A 21,387-nucleotide genomic window follows, 5' to 3' on the forward strand; every position below is an offset into this window, starting at 1 on the left:
TGTATGCCACCCAAATCTGATTGAAGATTATCTCTTGATTTTTATTACACTGGATGGGACATCATATCATCTTATTAGCAACTCACACAAATGCCATACATAATTATTGAATTAATGTACAGCATTTTTGTGAGTTGCCATTTGACTTGATGGTTTCCACTGGTGATGTGAAAAGCTTGTCCAGATTTATATGCTTATTTCTTCTCTGCATCGGTTCCTTTTAATGGTTTCTCCAGATCACCCCATCTGTCCAATGTAACAAATACAGCAATTACAACACATTTTTGTACACTCCTTGTCTCTTTATAAGCTGATGAGGTTGTTTTGGCTATCTTAACATTATAAAAACTTTTGTAAAGGTCAAAAGACAACTTTAAAGTTGTTGTGTTCTTGTAGAATTTTTGCTCTTTTGTCTGTAACATTTCTGATGTAAGGTAAGAAAACTGTGGATATGTAGTTGTTGGGTTCTTGTCTTGGAGCAGGAACGATTTATTCAAGATGTTAATAGCTGTGGTGTAACTTTTTTTTGATGAATATCTAAGACATTTCTTTGTTTCTTTTATGACCATCCCTAGATATCATAATGGCTATAAATTACCTATAAAATTTCACCTAAGTATCACAGGCATCCTCAGTATAATAACAAAAATGGAACACAAAATAAAATTGCAATAAAAAAATCAATTTCAAAAAGTGCATCAATAGGACAGACAGCCAGCCAGTAAATTCTCAATTATTAAAAAAAAAAAATACAATGATATAATAATCAGAAATTTGCATAAAAATAATAAAATAATATTTCCCACAAAGGGAATGATTGAAGGCCATCGGATCTGTTTAAGATCAGTCGGTGTAAAAAGGCTTTGTAAAATTTATGTATATCTTTAATGATATATAATGTGTAAGAATATATTTTTTGTTGTGTTTACTCATCTATGATCTTATATCCTTTCCTTAAATCTTGGCTTATGTTGTATTATTTTTATTTTACTGATTATTTCTTCAACTCTAAAATTTTTGTCCTATACAATTCTTACAGACTCTACCCTTATTATTACCTATAACCCTTGGCTGCTATTAGTTTATTGCCCACGTGTGCAAACCTCGATAGACAAAGGAAATGCCTCTGGCCAGAGCCAATTTCTTTGTTAAAAAACTAGTGTTAACCCTGTTTCAAATTTCGGAAAATTTATTTGTTTACGCTGCGCCACCAAAATTCAATAGATAAGAGAAATTTCTTTATCTAAGAGCAAACACTTACTACGGCACACGATCCTGTAACCTTTCCTTCCCTATTTCTAAACACAATAATCCAATATATTCTTATTTCACACTGCAGTCGTGACTATCCCCAATATATTTACACATAAGTTCTCTTTATGAGTGGTGCATTGAGATTAGTGTTCAGACAAGTTATTTGGTTGACAAGAAAAAATTTATTCATTACTAAAAAAACAAATTACTATTATTTTTATAGACACTAACATATCTAAAGTTGGTATGAAAGGTAAATAAGATAACTCGACATAACATGGATATTCTAGCTCTCTTACAACAAGATGAAATATTATCAATTACTATTAAAATGGGATGTCCTTCTAATTACATAACACTTCTAGATTATTTTCACACAATTATTTGTTCAAGAACTACCCGACAATGACAAACAAAATTATTTTCATACTGCACTTTTCCAAGTTTTCTGATTCAGATTAATCATTCCCTATTCATGGTAACAACTCCTGAAGTCCTACAACACTTCATAAATCACAATTCTAATTAGTCCTTTTTACCATTAAAATCTAACTTTCTTTGTACACAAAAATTGAAAAGTTCTTACTTTACTGAGGTGTCGGGATCTCACTGGATTATACTTGCGATCATCGATTGGAATTATATGGCTCGCGTTTTCTTCATCTGGTCACCTTTCGATGAAGTTACCTGGCTGATACGTTCCTTAGGTTCTTGCTTCTGGAAGGTAGATGTGCGAATACGATCACGATTCGTCGCCTACGATGTTCACGAAGCATTGCTGCCAATGTTGGTCCATGAGATTCTGCATTTCCTTCTCTTCCTACGCTGATCTTCTGCTATGCCGAGACCTATATGCACGTTGGCATTCTATTTGGCCGCTCTCATTCATCTCACCCCGACCTCAATGGAACTTCCCTTCTCCGGGAACAACTGGAACAGATAAAAGGCGAAAGCCAAAAAGCAAAAAACTATATAACCCCTCGATGACCTTCACATGGCATCTCAATTCCTCTGAAATTCTGTTCCGACGCTTTTCGTCGACGGGAGACCCCTCCCCGTGCAACGTAGACCCTTTGTGTACGTGATGGCCTCAGGTCATGATTTAATTTTCTTATCTTGTCTGGGATTTTAGCCTAATGTTCGCATACTAACACATACTTCACCCATTCCTAAATTGCTTCCCCCCTTTTTTTTTTCACATAAGACATTTGACAATACAATATTCAGCAAATTTCAAATCAAGGATGTTATTATCATTTCATTTACATTAAATTTCTTTTTATTAATATACAAGTATTACATCGAGAATTTAGATACTTGTTAAATCTGAATGAAAGGCAATACATTATAAATTCTCTTTCATTCAAGATTTAACAACCTCACTGCTCTCATCATATAACTATTCTATAAGGAATCTACTATTATGTAATAGTTTAGTTTTCTTCCAAAAGAAATTTCACAGCTAATAAATTTATTTCACATAAGTAAGTTTCAGTCTAATTTTTTCTAAGTATTGTCAGCTTATGTACCTATATTAAAGCAGTTATCTCTGTTTCACAGAGAACCTTTATCTAAGCAATGTAGCACTTACAAAAAAGTTCTGTCAAGAAAGTTAAACATTAACAACAGGATCGTATTTTGAAAAACAACTAGGACAGCACAGGTAATTCCTACCTACTGTAGAATAAGAATTTTTTTTTGGTCGCCAAAAGCATATCACACATATATTACAGTTAGTAAATCGACTAATATTAGAATTTAATGATGTGAAAGAAATCTTTGGCCTTGTTAAATATTGAAATCAGTTCTTTTTATAACTCCATTTTTGAATAATTGTAATCCTTTCCTTAAATCTTGGCTTATGTTGTATTATTTTTATTTTACTTATTATTTCTTCAACTCTAAAATTTTTGTCCTATACAATTTGGTATAGGACAATAAAATTATTGTCCTATACCAAATTTTTAAATGTTTTATGTATTTTTTTGGATTCCTATAAGAGAGTTTTCAACTCAACTTGTAGCTCTTATACAGAAATTTAATTTACTAATCAACTGTTCCATCAGTCATTTTAATAATATTACAGACAACAAGGAGAAATTAGTTGTAAATTTATTGGGACACCGGCTTACTCAGGAGGTGATCTCAGTATTAGCCAAAGGTTACGATTATGTTGTATCTTAGAATAAGTTACTTATAATGGACTTTTTTCATCTTATACACAAAAGCTTACATTCAGTTCCTTCTGAGACTGCTAACAAAATATGTTTTCCATCAGCCATGATTCTTTTCAAAACAAAACTACTTTACCTTCTAACCTAACTCCATCATGACATTTAAAGCACTTAATTCTATAAAAAAGAATAATAATCTTATTATTACTCAGATGGAAAAAGGAAAAAGGCAAAGCAGAAGTCATAAAATATAAGAAAGAATATTTTAGAAAGATTTCCTTATGTGACTTCTTTACTTATTGTCCTCTCTCTCATCTGATCTAACTTCTATCCAAATTAATAAAGTAATTATTAATAAATATTCAAAATAAATAAACTGATATCCTCAAGTTGAGGCAAAGAATTAAAGAAAAAACTAAAAATTTTTCATGTTCATCCAGCTATATTATATGGTCTTCCGAAAATTGATAAACCAGGTGTTTCATTAAGGCCAGTAGTACATTGTATCAGCTGTCCCACATATAAAGTTTCTAAATACTTGTCTACGTTATTAATCTTCATTTACTGGAAAATCTGCTTTTCACATCAAGAACTCCATAGATTTTAAAACAAAGGTTTGTAATCTATTTTAGCCTTAAGATATTTTGTTTAGTCATCATCATCAAATTCCTGACATGTACCCTCAAAGGATGTACAGGATATTATGATAGTACTACATGAAGAACTTATATCATTACTAAATTCCTATCAACAATTTTCCTCCAAATCAATCTGTTATCTGTCAAGAATCCAACATTAATCAACAGTTATTCAATTTAGTCAGGGAATCTTGCAGACTTGTAATGGATTTATTTAAAAGTATAACATCATCTGCATAAAGTAAAGACCTGAGATTCTTTTTATTGTGCCATCTTCTATCAAAAGTCAGCGACCAGTATCTTGAATCTGAGCAATCTGGCCTAGCAGAACATGCATCTCGACAAAACATAGCTTTCTGGAAGAAAACTAAACTTTTACATAAAAGTAGATTCCTTTATAGAGCAGTTATATAAGGAGAGCTGTGAAAAGTGGTGTAGCTAGAGCTTTTGCCACCTGGGGCGATCCTTGAGTTTGCCATCCTCTAATACACACCAAAAATACTACAGAAAGTCAAAACAAAGTATATGGAAATAAATTAAAACACTATGCTTATTTTTGAAGTAAAACTTTAATTTCAACATTCTAAAATGTTATTTTTCTTGCTTTTCTGTTAGAAAAATCGTCGATGACATTGGGAGAGTCTGTTTCATAATAATGTAGGTAATTCTTAATCTATTTTTTATTGAGAAAAACTCTTCTCACAACTAGCAACACTTATAGCAATTGTGAGGATAATTCACAGTAGTATTACAATAATTGGAAATGAGTCTCGACACTGTATTTTAGAATTAACTGCAAAAGTTCAAATTGGTTCAAAGTGCCACTCGGGGCAGGCGGTCCCCTCAATTCCTCCCTAGCTACGCCTCTGGCTGTGAGAGCTTTCTGCACTAACCAAACTTAAACAGATCTGATGGCTTCAGTTATCCCCTTTATGGGAAATATTATATCATTTTTATGTAAATTCCTGATTATCACTGTATTTTTTTCTTTTTAATAATTGGGAATTTACTGACCACCTGTTGTCTTACTGAGGCTGCAGTGACACTCTTTAAAATTGATTCTTTTATTGTAATTTTATTTTGTGCTCCATTTTTGTTATTGTACTGAGGATGCCTATGATACTTAGAGGTGAAAATTTTACAGTTAATAAATTTATTTTATGCAAAGTTTCAGTCTTTATTTTTTTCTAAACAGTCCTGAAATTTGAAGAAAGTGTGTTCTCTACACAATATTTGTCAAGTTTAACAGTATCAGGTGGGATGTCTTCTAGGATTAAGAATGTTTCTTCTCTTAAATGGAATAACAGAATTTTTTTTAAGTAATTTATTCTTTGATTTCTTTGGGCCGATTACAAGGATCTCTTGTTAAACTGTTTGTCTTATTATGAATAGTCCAGGTTGGATCACTATCCAACTATGATTTTGTTAGTATCATTAAGTAGATCATTCTTCTTGTTTGTACAGTTCATTTGATAAAAGCAACAAATGAAGACAAAATGAAGCAAGAAAATCTTGAGCCATACCATACCATATAAAGGGGACTGCATATGTGATAACCTTTGGCATCAGATATCAGATCTGGCAAAAGCACGTGTTGCCCTTCTTCCTTTATGATATAAACTCACCTCAACTTTCTACATTACATTATACACAGCTAAGGTGATCTGTTGTAAAAATAATCATAATTTATAATTATGAATCTTTTTAAAATTACTCCTCTATGTTAGTATATTATTAGTTTTGGTTTCGTAACACATATATTGGTACTTGCAACATGCCCATTACTTTATTTATTTATTCGTATGGAGTTCCCTCCCTTTTCTTTCCCATCCCTACTGGGGCAAGTTGAGCCCCTCGTGGGGGGTTAAGTATTTATGGCTGTAGATCTGTGTGTGTGTTCACGTGGCTGGTTTGCCTGCTTGGGGGATGAAAAATCCCAGATAAACTGGGGAAAAAACCCTGCTGTCCATGCCCAAGACTGGCTAACTTCGCTGCGGCTGAGGAAGATCCTTAAGCTCCTCACATCAGCGACGGGAATCGAACCTAGGACACTCCTTCCCCAGGCATATGATTGTGAAGCGCAAAGCCATTAGGCTAACCACACGGACTGCCCATTACTAATATTATTACTGTCATGAAATGTCAAGCATTTGAAAATTGAAGTGTACTTACTAGATTCTGATAGTTTGTAATAATTTCAGTCTTCTTTATTGTAATTCATGTTAAGTGTTGAGATATCTTTTGTGCTTTGTGGAGACATTCTCATTATGGTAACGAAGACAACATGTTAGCCATTATGACATTATTTTCACTTGTGAAAATAACTTTTCCCTTGTCATTTACATGAAGTGCGCATGCTTACCAAGGAGGCTGATGTGTAAAATCCCTCACATAATTAAATTTTGTTTAATTTTTTTTGCATTTGATTTTACAGGGTTTTCTGTATTTCTGAATATTTTGAATTTAGATATTATATTGTACTAAAAAGGGTGAATAATTCTTCTGTAAAAGTGAAAAAAAAAATATCAACGTAAATTGACCTGTATGTAATATGATAAGTAAGGGATTAGCCCAGCTTATCATGATGACAAAGAAACTACAAGAGGTCACAAGATCATTAGATGTTTGAAAAAGGTGCAAAGAACGGAGGGAACAAGAATAATGTTATCATGCTGGCAGCTTATCCCTAGAACTACTTCGTCAAGAACAAAGGACTGAGAATTGTATAAGGAAGGACCGAGACAAACCAGAAGGGCTGTTTTGATTTTTGTCTCCAGACAGTAGGTTCCCAGTGGTGTCCAGTCCCAAGGACATGCTTCGAACGAAGATTTAGGAGAGGCCATATTTCCTGATGAAAGCAAGGACACATGCTAAAAGAACGTAGGTACCTGTAGACTTTGTGGTGAGTACAGCAATTCCCCAGCAAGTTCCCAATGGAAAATCCAAAAAAAAAAAAAAAGCTTTCCTGAAAACTTCTGTATCAGGACTGCCAGAATCGTCCAAGCAGCTATAATCACCCAGGAACAGGATGCAACATCGAATCGATCCAACTAAAGGTTGTGCTAACTGACTGAACTGTCTATCCAAGGGTTTGTGCAAGTAAGCACCATTTTGTTAATGTCCAGGACTTACAAATCGATATTGTATGTATGCTTATAGGGAATTGTATGTAACTAAGCAGTAATTAAGTCAATGTTTAAGGAAAGTTTAAGTGTTACCTTGTTAGTTTAACAAATGAATATGTGCTTAGTTGTGATATAGGGAACTACTGTTTAAGTCAAGTTAGTTGGTATTGTAAATTAAGGTAACTAAGCAATTGAGTGTATTGAGAGATTGAATGTAAATATTGCCTTCCTATTAAGTGAAAGGGCTTAGAGATTACTTCTCCTATGTTTATGTGTATTGTACTTTTTTAGCTTAGAATAAAATGTTTTGTAACTACCTTGCCTGTTCTCTAGCCAATGCAGTAGCTTCAAAAAATGAGTAAACCTGCATGCATATTAAATTTTGGATAGCCACGATTTGCATTAAGATAAATTGTATACAGTTAAAAATTTCCTGTTTTCCTCACTTTAACTCAAACTATGTTAATTATATCAGAATGGCACAGTTGGAAAAAAAAAAAAACTGATTCATTTGTGCGAGAGTTGGTGAACTGCATATATTAAATGGGCTGACAACTTTAGGTCTGTTTAACAGCAGGGGGGGGGGGAACAGAAATCAGACCTCATAGGATTAATTGGTAAGCGGGTTAATGTCTTATCTGTGAGAGTTGATAGAAGTTAAGGCGCAGTAAAACTTAGGGTAGTACAAAGGCTCAGTCGATGACAACAAGCTAACTAATATAATATAATTTTACAATTCTAGTAGTAAGACTTATACGTTGGTTAGACATAACTGGTAATTAATTTACGGAATTGACAACGCATATAAAGTAAATTAATTAAGGATAACTTTAATGAATCACTTCTATATTTCGGCAATGTCACATTGCCATCTTCGGGAACATAAAGATATGGTATGTGCACTAAGGAACTAACAAAGCAAATGAGGAAGAAAATAAGAACTAATTTTGTTCCTAAAGTCCTAATGGTGCCCTCTTGCGGGCTAATTTGGTAGTCTTGGCAGTTGGGCTGAAGTTCTCAAAATGAAAGTCTCCCAAATTTGGGGCAGTTTCATGCACCCAAATTTGTTGAGGTTAGGAACATTTTTTAGAGCTGCTGAAGATTCTTTGAATAGTCTTTCGTATTTAAACTTGCTGCGATGGATTATTTTTGTCTTCTTCCAACGAATTTTATGGTGGGTATCTAAGGCATGGTCTGCCAGCCCAGAACGGCTGTACTGGTGAAACCGGATGTAGTCTTGGTGTTCTGAAATCCTGATATTTGTTGTTCTGCCTGTTTGGCCAAAGTAGGACAATTTGCAGCTGCAAGGGACCTGGTATACACCAGGTAGGTCTAGGGGAAGTGGTTGGTCTTTGGTAGAGCGGATAAGGGATGCCAACTTTTTACATGGTCTGTAACAGGAAGTAAGGTCATATTTTTTGAGGATATTAGTTATTTTTTCAGAGGTGCCCTGGATGTAGGGGATAGTGATAGACTTGGTGTAGTCTTTATTGTGGAGGGGGGGGGAGGGGGGTTGTGGTTTACAGGTTTTAGTATTTTTTGGATTTTTTTGGGGTTGTAGCCATTGGCTAAGAAAGTGTTGAGGATGTGGTTTAGTTCCATAGTCAGGGCCTTGTCATCTGAGCAGATTAATTTTGCCCTGTTATATAGTGTTTTTATCACCCCATATTGTTGTGAGGTGGGGTGGTGGGATTGCTGGTGAATGTATCTGCCAGTGTGGGTGGGTTTTCTGTAAACAGAGAAAACCAAAGATCCATCAAGCTGGCGGGTGATTAAAGTGTCTAGGAAGGGGAGGGTGTTGTTTTCCTCTTTTTCTAAGGTGAACTGGACTCTGAGATGTTGGTTGTTTAAGTGTGTTAGGAAGGAGTGGAGTGTATCTGAGCCATGTGGCCAAATAGCAAACACATCATCCACATAACGAAGCCAAATAGTGGGTTTTTGTGGGGCGGAGTTTAAGGCTTTCTCTTCAAATGTCTCCATAAAGAAATTGGCCAAGGGTGGGGAAAGTGGTGAACCCATGGCTGTCCCCTCTATCTGTTTGTAGAACTTTCCTTGCCAAACGAAATAGCCTGAGTTCATTGTGAACTGAAATAGGGCTGAGATATCGGGAGGAAACTTGGCTTGGATGAGCTCAAAGGTTTCTTTGAGTGGGACATTAGTGAATAGGGAGGAGACGTCAAAACTGACCATTATGTCAGTGTGTTGGAGTGTGAGGTTTTCTATACTGGCTTTAAAGTGGGCCGAGTTTTTTATGTGTGATGGTGTGTTGCCAATGTAGTGTGTGAGCGTTTTGGCTAAATGTTTGGCTAATTTATATGTGGGGGAATCAATGCCATCCACTATGGGACGTAATGGCACATTTTGTTTATGTATTTTTGGGAGTCCATATAATCGGGGGGGTCTAGAGTTATAAGGTTTAAGTTTGTTGGTGACTTCCACAGGCCAAGAAGTGACTTCCTTAAGGAGTCTGTGGATAGTTCTGATCTGAGAGTTGGTCGGATTATATTCAATGGGGAGGTAAGTAGTACGGTCTCGTATTAAAGAATTTAGCTTACCTTTGTAGTCTTTTTGATTGAGTACCACAGTGGCGCTTCCCTTATCAGCTTTGGTGATTACTATTTTTTTGTTGTTTTTTAATTCTTGTAGGGCTGTATATTCGTTTTTGGATAAGTTGGATTTTGGAGGTTTGGCTTTCGTGAGAACACCGACTACATCCAGTCTCACGTTGTTGGCGATGTGGTTAGGCAGGTTGCGAATTCCACGCTCTATTTGGATCATGATTTCTTCAGCAGGTATCCTTTTTGGAGCTAGGGCGAAATTGTGACCACGTGCAAGTGCGGTGAGTGCTTCAGGCTTTAAAACTGCCGACGAGAGGTTGACTACTGTGTTGAGTGGTGGCTGGGGTACAGAAGTAGAAGTCTTTGTCAGGTTTTCGTATTTTTTCACGTGTCGACTACGTACTTTTTCGAATTCCTTTCTTGCCGATGTGCATGAGATGTCATGAAGTATCGACCATAGATCAAGGCCGAGTGTGTTAGAAAGCTCTTCCTCTAGCGCCCGTAGGTTTTTGTTTTCGTCGGCAAGGAGAACGCGCGTCGCGGTAATTTGTTCTCTTAACAGGGCGAAGCTAGTGCGGTTGTAAATGCGTAGAGCTTTCTCGGAAGTGAAACGGTGCTTTAATTTGACACAGTTGGGGATCACTTTGTAATCCCGGCAGCGTTTTAGGAACGTCAGACGATTTATTTGCCTCGCTATCTTCAACCTCAATTTGCCGTATTGACGGGCCTTTCGTGCGATTGCATCTCCGTGGATGATCATGATTCTAGTAGTAAGACTTATACGTTGGTTAGACATAATTGGTAATTAATTTACGGAATTGACAACGCATATAAAGTAAATTAATTAAAGATAACTTTAATGAATCACTTCTATATTTCGGCAATGTCACATTGCCATCTTCGGGAACATAAAGATATGGTATGTGCACTATGGAACTAACAAAGCAAATGAGGAAGAAAATAAGAACTAATTTTGTTCCTAAAGTCTTAATGGTGCCCTCTTGCGGGCTAATTTGGTAGTCTTGGCAGTTGGGCTGAAGTTCTCAAAATGAAAGTTTCCCAAATTTGGGGCAGTTTCATGCACCCAAATTTGTTGAGGTTAGGAACGTTTTTTAGAGCTGCTGAAGATTCTTTGAATAGTCTTTCGTATTTAAACTTGCTGCGATGGATTATTTTTGTCTTCTTCCAACGAATTTTATGGTGGGTATCTAAGGCATGGTCTGCCAGCCCAGAACGGCTGTACTGGTGAAACCGGATGTAGTCTTGGTGTTCTGAAATCCTGATATTTGTTGTTCTGCCTGTTTGGCCAAAGTAGGACAATTTGCAGCTGCAAGGGACCTGGTATACACCAGGTAGGTCTAGGGGAAGTGGTTGGTCTTTGGTAGAGCGGATAAGGGATGCCAACTTTTTATACGGTCTGTAACAGGAAGTAAGGTCATATTTTTTGAGGATATTAGTTATTTTTTCAGAGGTGCCCTGGATGTAGGGGATAGTGATAGACTTGGTGTAGTCTTTATTGTGGAGGGGGGGGGGGAGGGGGGTTGTGGTTTACAGGTTTTAGTATTTTTTGGATTTTTTTTGGGGTTGTAGCCATTGGCTAAGAAAGTGTTGAGGATGTGGTTTAGTTCCATAGTCAGGGCCTTGTCATCTGAGCAGATTAATTTTGCCCTGTTATATAGTGTTTTTATCATCCCATATTGTTGTGAGGGGGGGGGATTGCTGGTGAATGTATCTGCCAGTGTGGGTGGGTTTTCTGTAAACAGAGAAAACCAAAGATCCATCAAGCTGGCGGGTGATTAAAGTGTCTAGGAAGGGGAGGGTGTTGTTTTCCTCTTTTTCTAAGGTGAACTGGACTCTGGGATGTTGGTTGTTTAAGTGTGTTAGGAAGGAGTGGAGTGTATCTGAGCCATGTGGCCAAATAGCAAACACATCATCCACATAATGAAGCCAAATAGTGGGTTTTTGTGGGGCGGAGTTTAAGGCTTTCTCTTCAAATGTCTCCATAAAGAAATTGGCCAAGGGTGGGGAAAGTGGTGAACCCATGGCTGTCCCCTCTATCTGTTTGTAGAACTTTCCTTGCCAAACGAAATAGCCTGAGTTCATTGTGAACTGAAATAGGGCTGAGATATCGGGAGGAAACTTGGCTTGGATGAGCTCAAAGGTTTCTTTGAGTGGGACATTAGTGAATAGGGAGGAGACGTCAAAACTGACCATTATGTCAGTGTGTTGGAGTGTGAGGTTTTCTATACTGGCTTTAAAGTGGGCCGAGTTTTTTATGTGTGATGGTGTGTTGCCAGTGTAGTGTGTGAGCGTTTTGGCTAAATGTTTGGCTAATTTATATGTGGGGGAATCAATGCCATCCACTATGGGACGTAATGGCACATTTTGTTTATGTATTTTTGGGAGTCCATATAATCGGGGGGGGTCTAGAGTTATAAGGTTTAAGTTTGTTGGTGACTTCCACAGGCCAAGAAGTGACTTCCTTAAGGAGTCTGTGGATAGTTCTGATCTGAGAGTTGGTCGGATTATATTCAATGGGGAGGTAAGTAGTACGGTCTCGTATTAAAGAATTTAGCTTACCTTTGTAGTCTTTTTGATTGAGTACCACAGTGGCACTTCCCTTATCAGCTTTGGTGATTATTATTTTTTTGTTGTTTTTTAATTCTTGTAGGGCTGTATATTCGTTTTTGGATAAGTTGGATTTTGGAGGTTTGGCTTTCGTGAGAACACCGACTACATCCAGTCTCACGTTGTTGGCGATGTGGTTAGGCAGGTTGCGAATTCCACAATATACAGCCCTACAAGAATTAAAAAACAACAAAAAAAATAGTAATCACCAAAGCTGATAAGGGAAGCGCCACTGTGGTACTCAATCAAAAAGACTACAAAGGTATGCTAAATTCTTTAATACGAGACCGTACTACTTACCTCCCCATTGAATATAATCCGACCAACTCTCAGATCAGAACTATCCACAGACTCCTTAAGGAAGCCACTTCTTGGCCTGTGGAAGTCACCAACAAACTTAAACCTTATAACTCTAGACCCCCCCCCGATTATATGGACTCCCAAAAATTATTCCTCTTGTCTCAAGTGAGACAAGAGGAATAATTTTGTATGCTACATAAGGGAGATAAAAGAGGATCCCATGATAAAGAAGAAGTAAATTTTATGTTTTCAGGAAAGGGCCTAACAAGAAAACCGATTCTGATGAACATTTGTTGCTGTGTAAACAAGATGTTTTAGTCTGGTAGACATGATTAAGTGTATGTTAAAACAAGCCAGTTATAGAAAGAGTTAGAGAGTGAATGATTGTATTCTTTTAAAATAAGAAAATTTCTAAAGTGTAGACTTATTTTAGAAGGCAATGGATCCAATTAATTTAGTAAATAAATAAAATTTATGTAATTTTATTAAAAATGTATATAATGTTTTAGTTTCATTAAATGTATATAGGTATCCCTTGTTTAAAGCGGTTTTGCTTAACACTGAGAAATTCATTGTGGCAATCCCTTGATATATGCAGCAAGAGTTTTGATTAACCCGCCTTAACCCTGCGGAGCTTGCAGCTGATCTGACAGATACATGCAAAATGTTTAATATAAATATTCTTACACAATTCAGTGTATAGCTTGGAGGTCATGAGTAGCTGTGCATTCATATGTTATGAGTGATATTGTCAGTTTGGTTTAACACGTTATGTAAAGGTTTGTGACATTTGACAGTAAATTGTATCTGAGAGATATACCGTGACCTCCGATGTCAGTATAGTATTTTTTTTTTTTTTTTTTTTTATTCTTTGTTCAATAATTTCTAGATTGTAACTGAAAATATATAAACCATCATGTATTACTGAAATATAGAGAGCCAAAGGCTTATTTATCATACATGTCCTCTAGGAGGTGTGCTTTATTCCATAATTTACATTATGGAAAATACAAAGGAGAGTGATCTGGAGCTTACTCCACCTTTGCTACGAGTTTCCCATAAGGTTGCTTATGCTTGCATCTGCCGAAACTTTTAGTTTCTATATATTCGGCACGAAACTCTTCTAATTTCTATATTCGGCTATGAAATAATGTTGCATTCAATATCCACTTAATTTGTACCATCATGTATTATATTTGCAGTGATTTTCTTTATGTTTTATTGCTTGTGCCAAGGTCTGGAGAGTCAGTTTGCTTGTTATCGTAGAATTTATGCCGATAAGAAAAAAACTAAAACTCTTCAAATGATTCTTGTTAACTTCTTTTGATAAAAAAAATTGCAGTAAATAATGTAGGTACAAGTATTTATTAAACATTTACTTTGCATTCATTTTTTATCTTTCCTAAAAGAGTACCATATAAAATTAATTATTAATACAGTAATCAATCATGGACAAATTGTAATTTTTACCATTGATTATTAGATTTGATTAACGCAATTTTGATATACGGTGTAACATTGAGGGATTAATTAACCGCGTTAATCAAGGGATACCAGTATTTTTTATTTGGTCTTGAGTCAGTGATTCATTAAGCATTTGTTATTTATTAAGAGTGAAATTAAGCATTCTATTGCAATTTCTAGTATTATGAAGAAATTAATCTTAATTTAGAACAAATAGAATATTATAAAACTTGGCCATATACAATTAATTTTTTTTTTATTTTATTTAAAAATTACACCTCCAGAGAGTCCAAAAGACTCATCAAAGGAGGGCACCTACTCTACAACTCTCTGTCTACACCAATGCTCTCTACCACCCACCACCACTAGCATTTCCAGAGACAATCACAAACATCCATGCCCACAGCAGGATTCGAACCCGCAGCCGTTTGGCTGGAAAGCAGATACGCTAATTACTTGGCCAACCAGGCTGGCAATTATTTATAAAATAATTCTTTCAAGAAAGTAATTATCTTCAATAAACTTCTTCAAAAACAAACAAAAAAATATCCACCTGTCCACTAACACATTTTATTCTCAAAGAGAACAACAGGTGAGGCTATTTTAGACATATCTAACTTTTGGAGCCTAAGGGGCAGTCATTCTCCACCATTAGCCAATAAGATATAGCTGACCCAAAACAATCTAATTTTAAATGGCATCCAGTGAAATAAGTACGACAGGCAAGTGCCCCCCCATCTCATAGTCCCTGGCCCTAATGCTATATATTATTGTATGAAATAGTATGGGTTCTATGTTAGATTTTCTTGGGTTTATAGGACAAAACACCCACATTTCCAGGAGGGAAAAATTTGCTTTCCCATGCCAGAGATAGACTAAATCAGGAACAAGTCAAAGTAAAGGTTAGAAAAGTTCCTCTAGACAACATCATCATCATCAAATTCCTGATATTACCCCTCAGAGGGTGTACAGGATGTTGTGATAGTACTACATGAAAAAGTTACACCATTACTAACTTCTGATCAGCAATTTTTCTCCAAATGAATCTGTTATTTGTCAAGATCCCAACATATTAGATCTTATATTTTTGTCTTCTAAGGCACTTATTATTGTATCAAACCACCTGCATCTTTGTCTTCTTCTAGGTCTTTTTCCTGCCAACCTGGCAAAGAACACTTGTTCTGCTAATCTTTCCTCATTCTGTTTACGTGACCATACCATATGAGATTAGCTCTGCCAATACATTCCTGAATGCTAACAATGGCAAGTTATTTCCTAATAGCCTCTTTTTTAATACAATATTGCCACCGATGCCATCTGTTCACTCCACTAATCTTCCTCAGAACTCTCATATCTGTGGTCTTCAATCTTTGATCAAATGTTTTATTTCTATCCCAGATCTCAGATCCACAAGTTAAAATTTGATTGAACACTATCTTGTACAGAGCCAATTTAGTGTTCTGATAATTTCTTTCTTATTCTATAAAAATTTATTCAGCTGACTTCCTACCATACCACTTAGCTGATTCTGTTGACCATTTACATATTTAATTTGACATCTTCACTAAAAATTGTGCATAAATAGCTGAAATGTTTTATTTGTTCAATAGGTTCACCATTCAGGATACAGTTCACCATTCAATTTCTCTAGTCAGCAATTAGAATTTAAGACATCTTTCTTCGGATAGCCTAGTGCTATGGATACAAATGCCACTTTCGCAGGGCTATGCAGACCTACAGTATATGATTATCTAAGTATAATTAGAAAAATTAATAATAATAATAAAAAAAAAAAGATTCTGGCAATGCTTTTCCAAGCTAATATTTATTTCTGCAACAATAAAGTGGGAGACGAATTTCATCACTTCATTTGAGACTATTATCCTGAAATAACTTGAAAAATGTTTCATGTTTGGTCTCTAGAATTTCCAGACTATGTAAAAAAATAAATAAAAAATATAACCACACCCATGGTATGGATGTACTATAGGTTTTGAAAAAAAATTTTTTTGTGTGGCAGGAGCAACATAAAAAAAAACTAATAATATTAATAAATTATTACAAATAAATTAATCCAGAGGTAACTGATACTCCACAGATCTTTTCTGGGCTCTGGAACACTGAGTATGAACTCGACCCAGTGCAAGACTCATATTAAAAAAAAAATGTCAAGGCAGATGTCAACTCCCTGGCACATTCCTTCAGAATATGTGGTGATATATTATCAAGTCCCACAGCCTTATTAACATTATACACCCCTTGCTCACTTAGTCAGTCTCTTTTCCCCATCATCAACTGCTCTCAATCTCTCCATGATGCCACATTCACAAGAATGAAAGACCTTTATGAATTGCTCATTAAGTATCTCCACTATATCTTCTGCAGCAGTTGTCTTTATACCATTTTCTCCAATCAATGTCATCTTTCCATAATCATTCTTATTTTTGCTGGCTACATATCAAAAGAACTCCATAGGATTCTTTTTGGCTTCATTAGCAAACCGCAGCTGATACTTCACTTTTGCTACCCTTACCAACCAAGTCACACTCCTTGTCTGGTTTTTGTAATCCTCGTGGAATTGGTTATTACCACTTTTCTTATGCTGTCTCCATAATGCCTTTTTCTCTCTATTGCATGCTTAATCTCTTCATTCATCCATTTGACACCTACCTTATTTAACCTTCTGACCTTTGGAATACATTTAGACATTGCTTCTACTAGATAGTTCTTGAATATCCCCCAAGCTGCATTGATTTCTTTTCCAGCTGACTCCTCATTCCATGCTACACCTGCAAGCTGTCTCCTGAGCTCTTCATGATCACCAGCCTTGTAGTTCCACATATACCCTTTTCTCACACTGCTGGCAACCACCTAGGTAATCACTTCATGGTCACTTTCACCAATTGGTGGATGATTTGACACCTCATTTATAATCACATCCTCTGATGAGATGAAGAAACCCAAAACCCTCAATCCTCATGTGCCCTCTGTTACATACTGTCTGAAGTAGTTGTCCCTCAAAAACTCAAGAAACTCATTTTCTTTACTTCCAGTTGCTATCTCATCATTCCAGTCTATATTGCCATAGTTAAAATCACCCATAATAATCATCCTTTTCTTATTTGCTTGACTAATTTGATTATACATTTCACAGTCACTACCATGTCTATAACAACATCCAATTATGCATTTCATTCTATTCAGCTCTATCTCACACAGCACTGTCTCAAAACCACTGGCACTATTTCCCTCTTACATCTCTACTTTGTATGGACATAACTCTTTCTCTATCATCAATAGCACTCCCCTTCCCTTTTTATCCTCATAAAAGACATCATACCCGTCCAACTCTATTCCTGTCATAATGTCGTCCTTATCCAACCATGTCTCACTTATTCCAACAATTTTTTGGTGAATAGATTCAATTAATGCAACCATTTCATTTGCTTGTTTCTGACACTTCTAGCATTTGTATACATACACAGCAGCTCATTCCCGGATCTATAGCTAGTTCCACTGACACCACTTATTTGATGTGACTTTTCCATGCTTAACTCAAGCCATTTCTTTTTATCCTTATTCATCTTTGAACCTTCTTCAGATCCAAATATTTTTCCTTGATCCCAGGTCATTCCCCCCTTCCCTTTTTGTCTACACATGCATTCATATCCTCTTGGAGCATCTACCTTTCTCACATTGTGTTCCTCTGTCCACCATGAGCCTCCCCATTTCCCTGTCAGTCTAGCACACCTGTTCTCTCATTCTCTATACTCATGCCGCTCACTTCTTGATTCACAACCACCTCTTCAATCTCTCCTGTTCTTCCACATCACTTACCACTTGATCAGATCCATTCTCTGGACTCACTTCTCTACCTATCAGCAGCAGTCTCTCCAAATAACTCACGCCAAAAGCTCACACACGTCCAAGCACACCTTTAATAATTGAATCACCATACAATGCCACTCATGGGTCTTTCATTACTCCTTTTATACCAACATTATTTGTTTTCATCATTTTCACTCTTCCATACATATCTCAAATTCTCTTAACATACCCTTCCAACTCTATTCCTGTCATAAAGTCGTCCTCATCCAACCATGTCGGATGAGGAAGATTCAAGAATTCTGCATCCATTTTATCTCTTGCCTCACCTTAACCAACTGATCTTACAAATCTTGCGTCACATTTTTGATGTCAATCATTCTTTTGAATTTTCACACTTTCGAACCTTGTGTCACACTTTTGCTCTCATTCATTCTTTCGAATTTTCAAACTTTGCATCACACATTCGCTCTCATTCATCCTTTCAAATTTAGAACCTTGCATCATATACGCTTGTTCACAAACATAAGGAAGATGTAAGTAAAGGAGTAAGAGATAGGGTTTTTTGTAGGGAGAGTGGCGAATTATTGGAATGCATTGAGTGAGCAAGTGGTGTCTGTAGAGAATTTGAATATATTTAAGGCACAATATGATGGACTGGCAATAGGGACTTCCCAAGCTGAGTCTCTGACTCTATAGTTGCCTGGGAATGATAATAAACAATAATTACGACTTCCCCACCTTTGTTTTTTTTTTTTTTCAAGGATAAAAAAAGACGCTTCAGTACAGAAATTTTTCTTATTTTATCCTGCCATTAACAACAAATTATAATTATAAAAGGTCAAGATACATAAAAATATCTTAAAATTAGAGCTAACTGTAAAGAACTATGGATCTCTTGCTTTCACTAGCACTAGCTCCGAGATGCAGCTATAAATGAGTTAAACCAGTTAAGTTGTCACAGCTTACTCTTCTTATCCATGTTACTTCAACTATCATATGCTTCAAACCAGTTTTAACATATGGAACTGAGAGTTGGATTAAAAGTGATTAAAAAAAAAAAACTTGATCAAAGCTGGAAATCACAAATACAGGAGTTTTAAGGAAAATCAGGAGTGAAGTGGCCAGATGGTATCAATGATAGAACCATATTAAAAATGAAGTTAATATTCAAAAATATTTACTGTAAGCAGCACTAATAAGATAAGTCAGATTAAATGCTTAAACAGAATGAAGATTAGCAAAATACAGTAAACCTTCGATTTATCAGACCAAAATTTAATGGACTTTGGATTTAACAGACAAAATTTCCAGTCCGTATTTTTACCAACTATGCTTTTAACCAAGATTTGCTTATAATTAAATTAACAGTTTTTTTGTTATTAATTGCCTATTATTTTTAACAAATTTTGGCAAATAGGCCATCATATGTTGGAAAAACACTAATAATTTAGCCGACATAAATGAGTCACTGCTCATAAAACATGTTCAGTGAATGATTAGGACGTGATCACACCAATTGCACTGTAATTGGTTCTTTTGTCACGTGGCGTGACTTTCTGTGGCAGTTTTATTACACACAGTTTTGTAATTTTAGGGAGTTAATTATAAAAAAAAAAACAGCACAATTCAAAAGTTCAAAAAAAAAAAAAAAAACTATAGTTTTTTCAAAGCAGGATTACCTAAACCAAGCGCCTCAATCTTGAACATTAACTTATCTAAAAGTGTGAAAAATGTGTTAAAAATTGTGTGTGAAACAATTTTTTGTTATCACAGTGCTAATATTGACAAAATTGCAGATATTTATCAATATTAGCAGTTATTTATATTTTAAAAAATTCGTGATTTAACAGACACCCCCTTAGTTCATTCAACTGAGCATTTACATGTTTGCAGCAGAAATGGCAGGATGTCACCTTACGAACAATATCATCTTAAACAAGATGATCAAGTTTAGGTGATTTGTTGCAGTTAGGAGTGCCAAAATCAAAAAGATCTGATCAATAGACCATAAGAGAACTGATAAAGTAGAGACCTGACAAACAAACCAATTTAGAAGAAAACAGCTAATAAGAAACTATTTATGAAATACTCTGTTAGTCTATCATAAGACCTAATACATCCTTCCGAGTTTATACCAAAAATAACTAACATTGTAGTTTTTAAAGAATGTTTAAAATCTCACCTTTATATGCAACAATATCTACAGAAAAGCCATATTTTGACAATGAAAGAGCATGATAGCTCATTCTTGGACTGCGACCAATGTCACCTAAAACAACAATGCAGACATGATTTTCTTCTCTGATATTCCACCTTCTGGTAAATATTACCAGCATTACAAGGAATCTGAAAATGAACAATAAATTAGATAAATCCTTAAAATTTAAATAGAAATAATATAGAGTCAACTTTTAATTTGCTATTAGATTAGTATGCCTTCCAGGTTATCTTGGAAAAGTCTACAGTAGTCACTCTGCCACATCTGCCATTTGAAGATATGACAAATCTAACATTATCTTCTAGTTCTCATATATGAAACATTTTTGTTCCAAATGAAGAGCCAAGATAGATATCTATACACACTAATAACGATAGCACTCAGCAGTAGTTTTTCATCCTCAGTTTCAATTGAGTTATTGTTGTTGTTTTTTTTTATTGTTGTTTTGTAAACCTTATGGCTTTCTCAGAGAGAAGGTTATAGTGGGATTCCACATGACTTGGTGCTGAGACCTTCAATGTTCACCTTTATATTAGTGATGCTACCAATAGATTATATACATATATGGAGAAATATATATCAATTGTTTGCAGAGAAGATTAGAAGAGTTATTAGTAATAATACCTATGTTTGGCTCTTCACAAGGAGTAATAGCAGCAAAGATTTGCAAATAAATAAAGATTTCAGTTTAATGTGAGTTTTAAAATTTGGGATCCACAGATGGGAGGCTGCATATTCTATTAGTGGAACTATACTGGTACAAAGTATAAAGCTGTGTTCAGATCACATCTGGATTAATGTGCTCAAAATCTGGTCACCAGGAATTAAAGGGAGCAACTTTGGAGAGGGTACAAAAGTGGATAACAAAAAATTACATCAGAACTACATGTCAGTTAAAAGAATAAATTGAGAATATGCATAATCTACAGAATTTGATGGACAGATGAAAGCATATAATTGAGACTAAGTTAATAGGAGGCATTTACCAGGCTCACACTGGGCAAATACTGATATAGGGGTGAAAAGTAGCATTTATGCATGGAGAATGATAGTATACTATGGAATGCAGTACTTGAGAGGAGAGTGAGTGCAGATAATGAATGATTTTAAGGAGTTGCATGATAGACTTTATACCTAACAAGTAATCACAAGATGAGTCTTATGACTCCAAATGGAGGTCCAGAATAACATAACATGAAT

At 35.5% G+C, this 21,387-nt stretch overlaps 1 protein-coding gene across 2 annotated transcripts in view; it reads right to left on the reverse strand.

Annotated features, from left to right (window-relative positions):
• The window catches only part of Alg1 (ALG1, chitobiosyldiphosphodolichol beta-mannosyltransferase), a 167,788-nt gene that overhangs the window by 122,796 nt on the left and 23,605 nt on the right, over nt 1-21,387 (reverse strand). For both annotated transcript variants that reach the window (XM_090404825.1, XM_090404819.1), the window contains one exon: nt 20,152-20,315. In XM_090404825.1, the coding sequence (XP_090260951.1) occupies nt 20,152-20,305 (154 nt within the window). In that variant the 5' untranslated portion in view covers nt 20,306-20,315. The remainder of the gene's footprint in view (nt 1-20,151; nt 20,316-21,387) is intronic.

The sequence above is a fragment of the Typopeltis vanoorti genome, chromosome 2 (assembly GCF_054136105.1).
Source record: "Typopeltis vanoorti isolate ZY-2024b chromosome 2, IOZ_Tvanoo_1.0, whole genome shotgun sequence".
NCBI classification, from domain to species: Eukaryota; Metazoa; Arthropoda; class Arachnida; order Uropygi; family Thelyphonidae; genus Typopeltis; species Typopeltis vanoorti.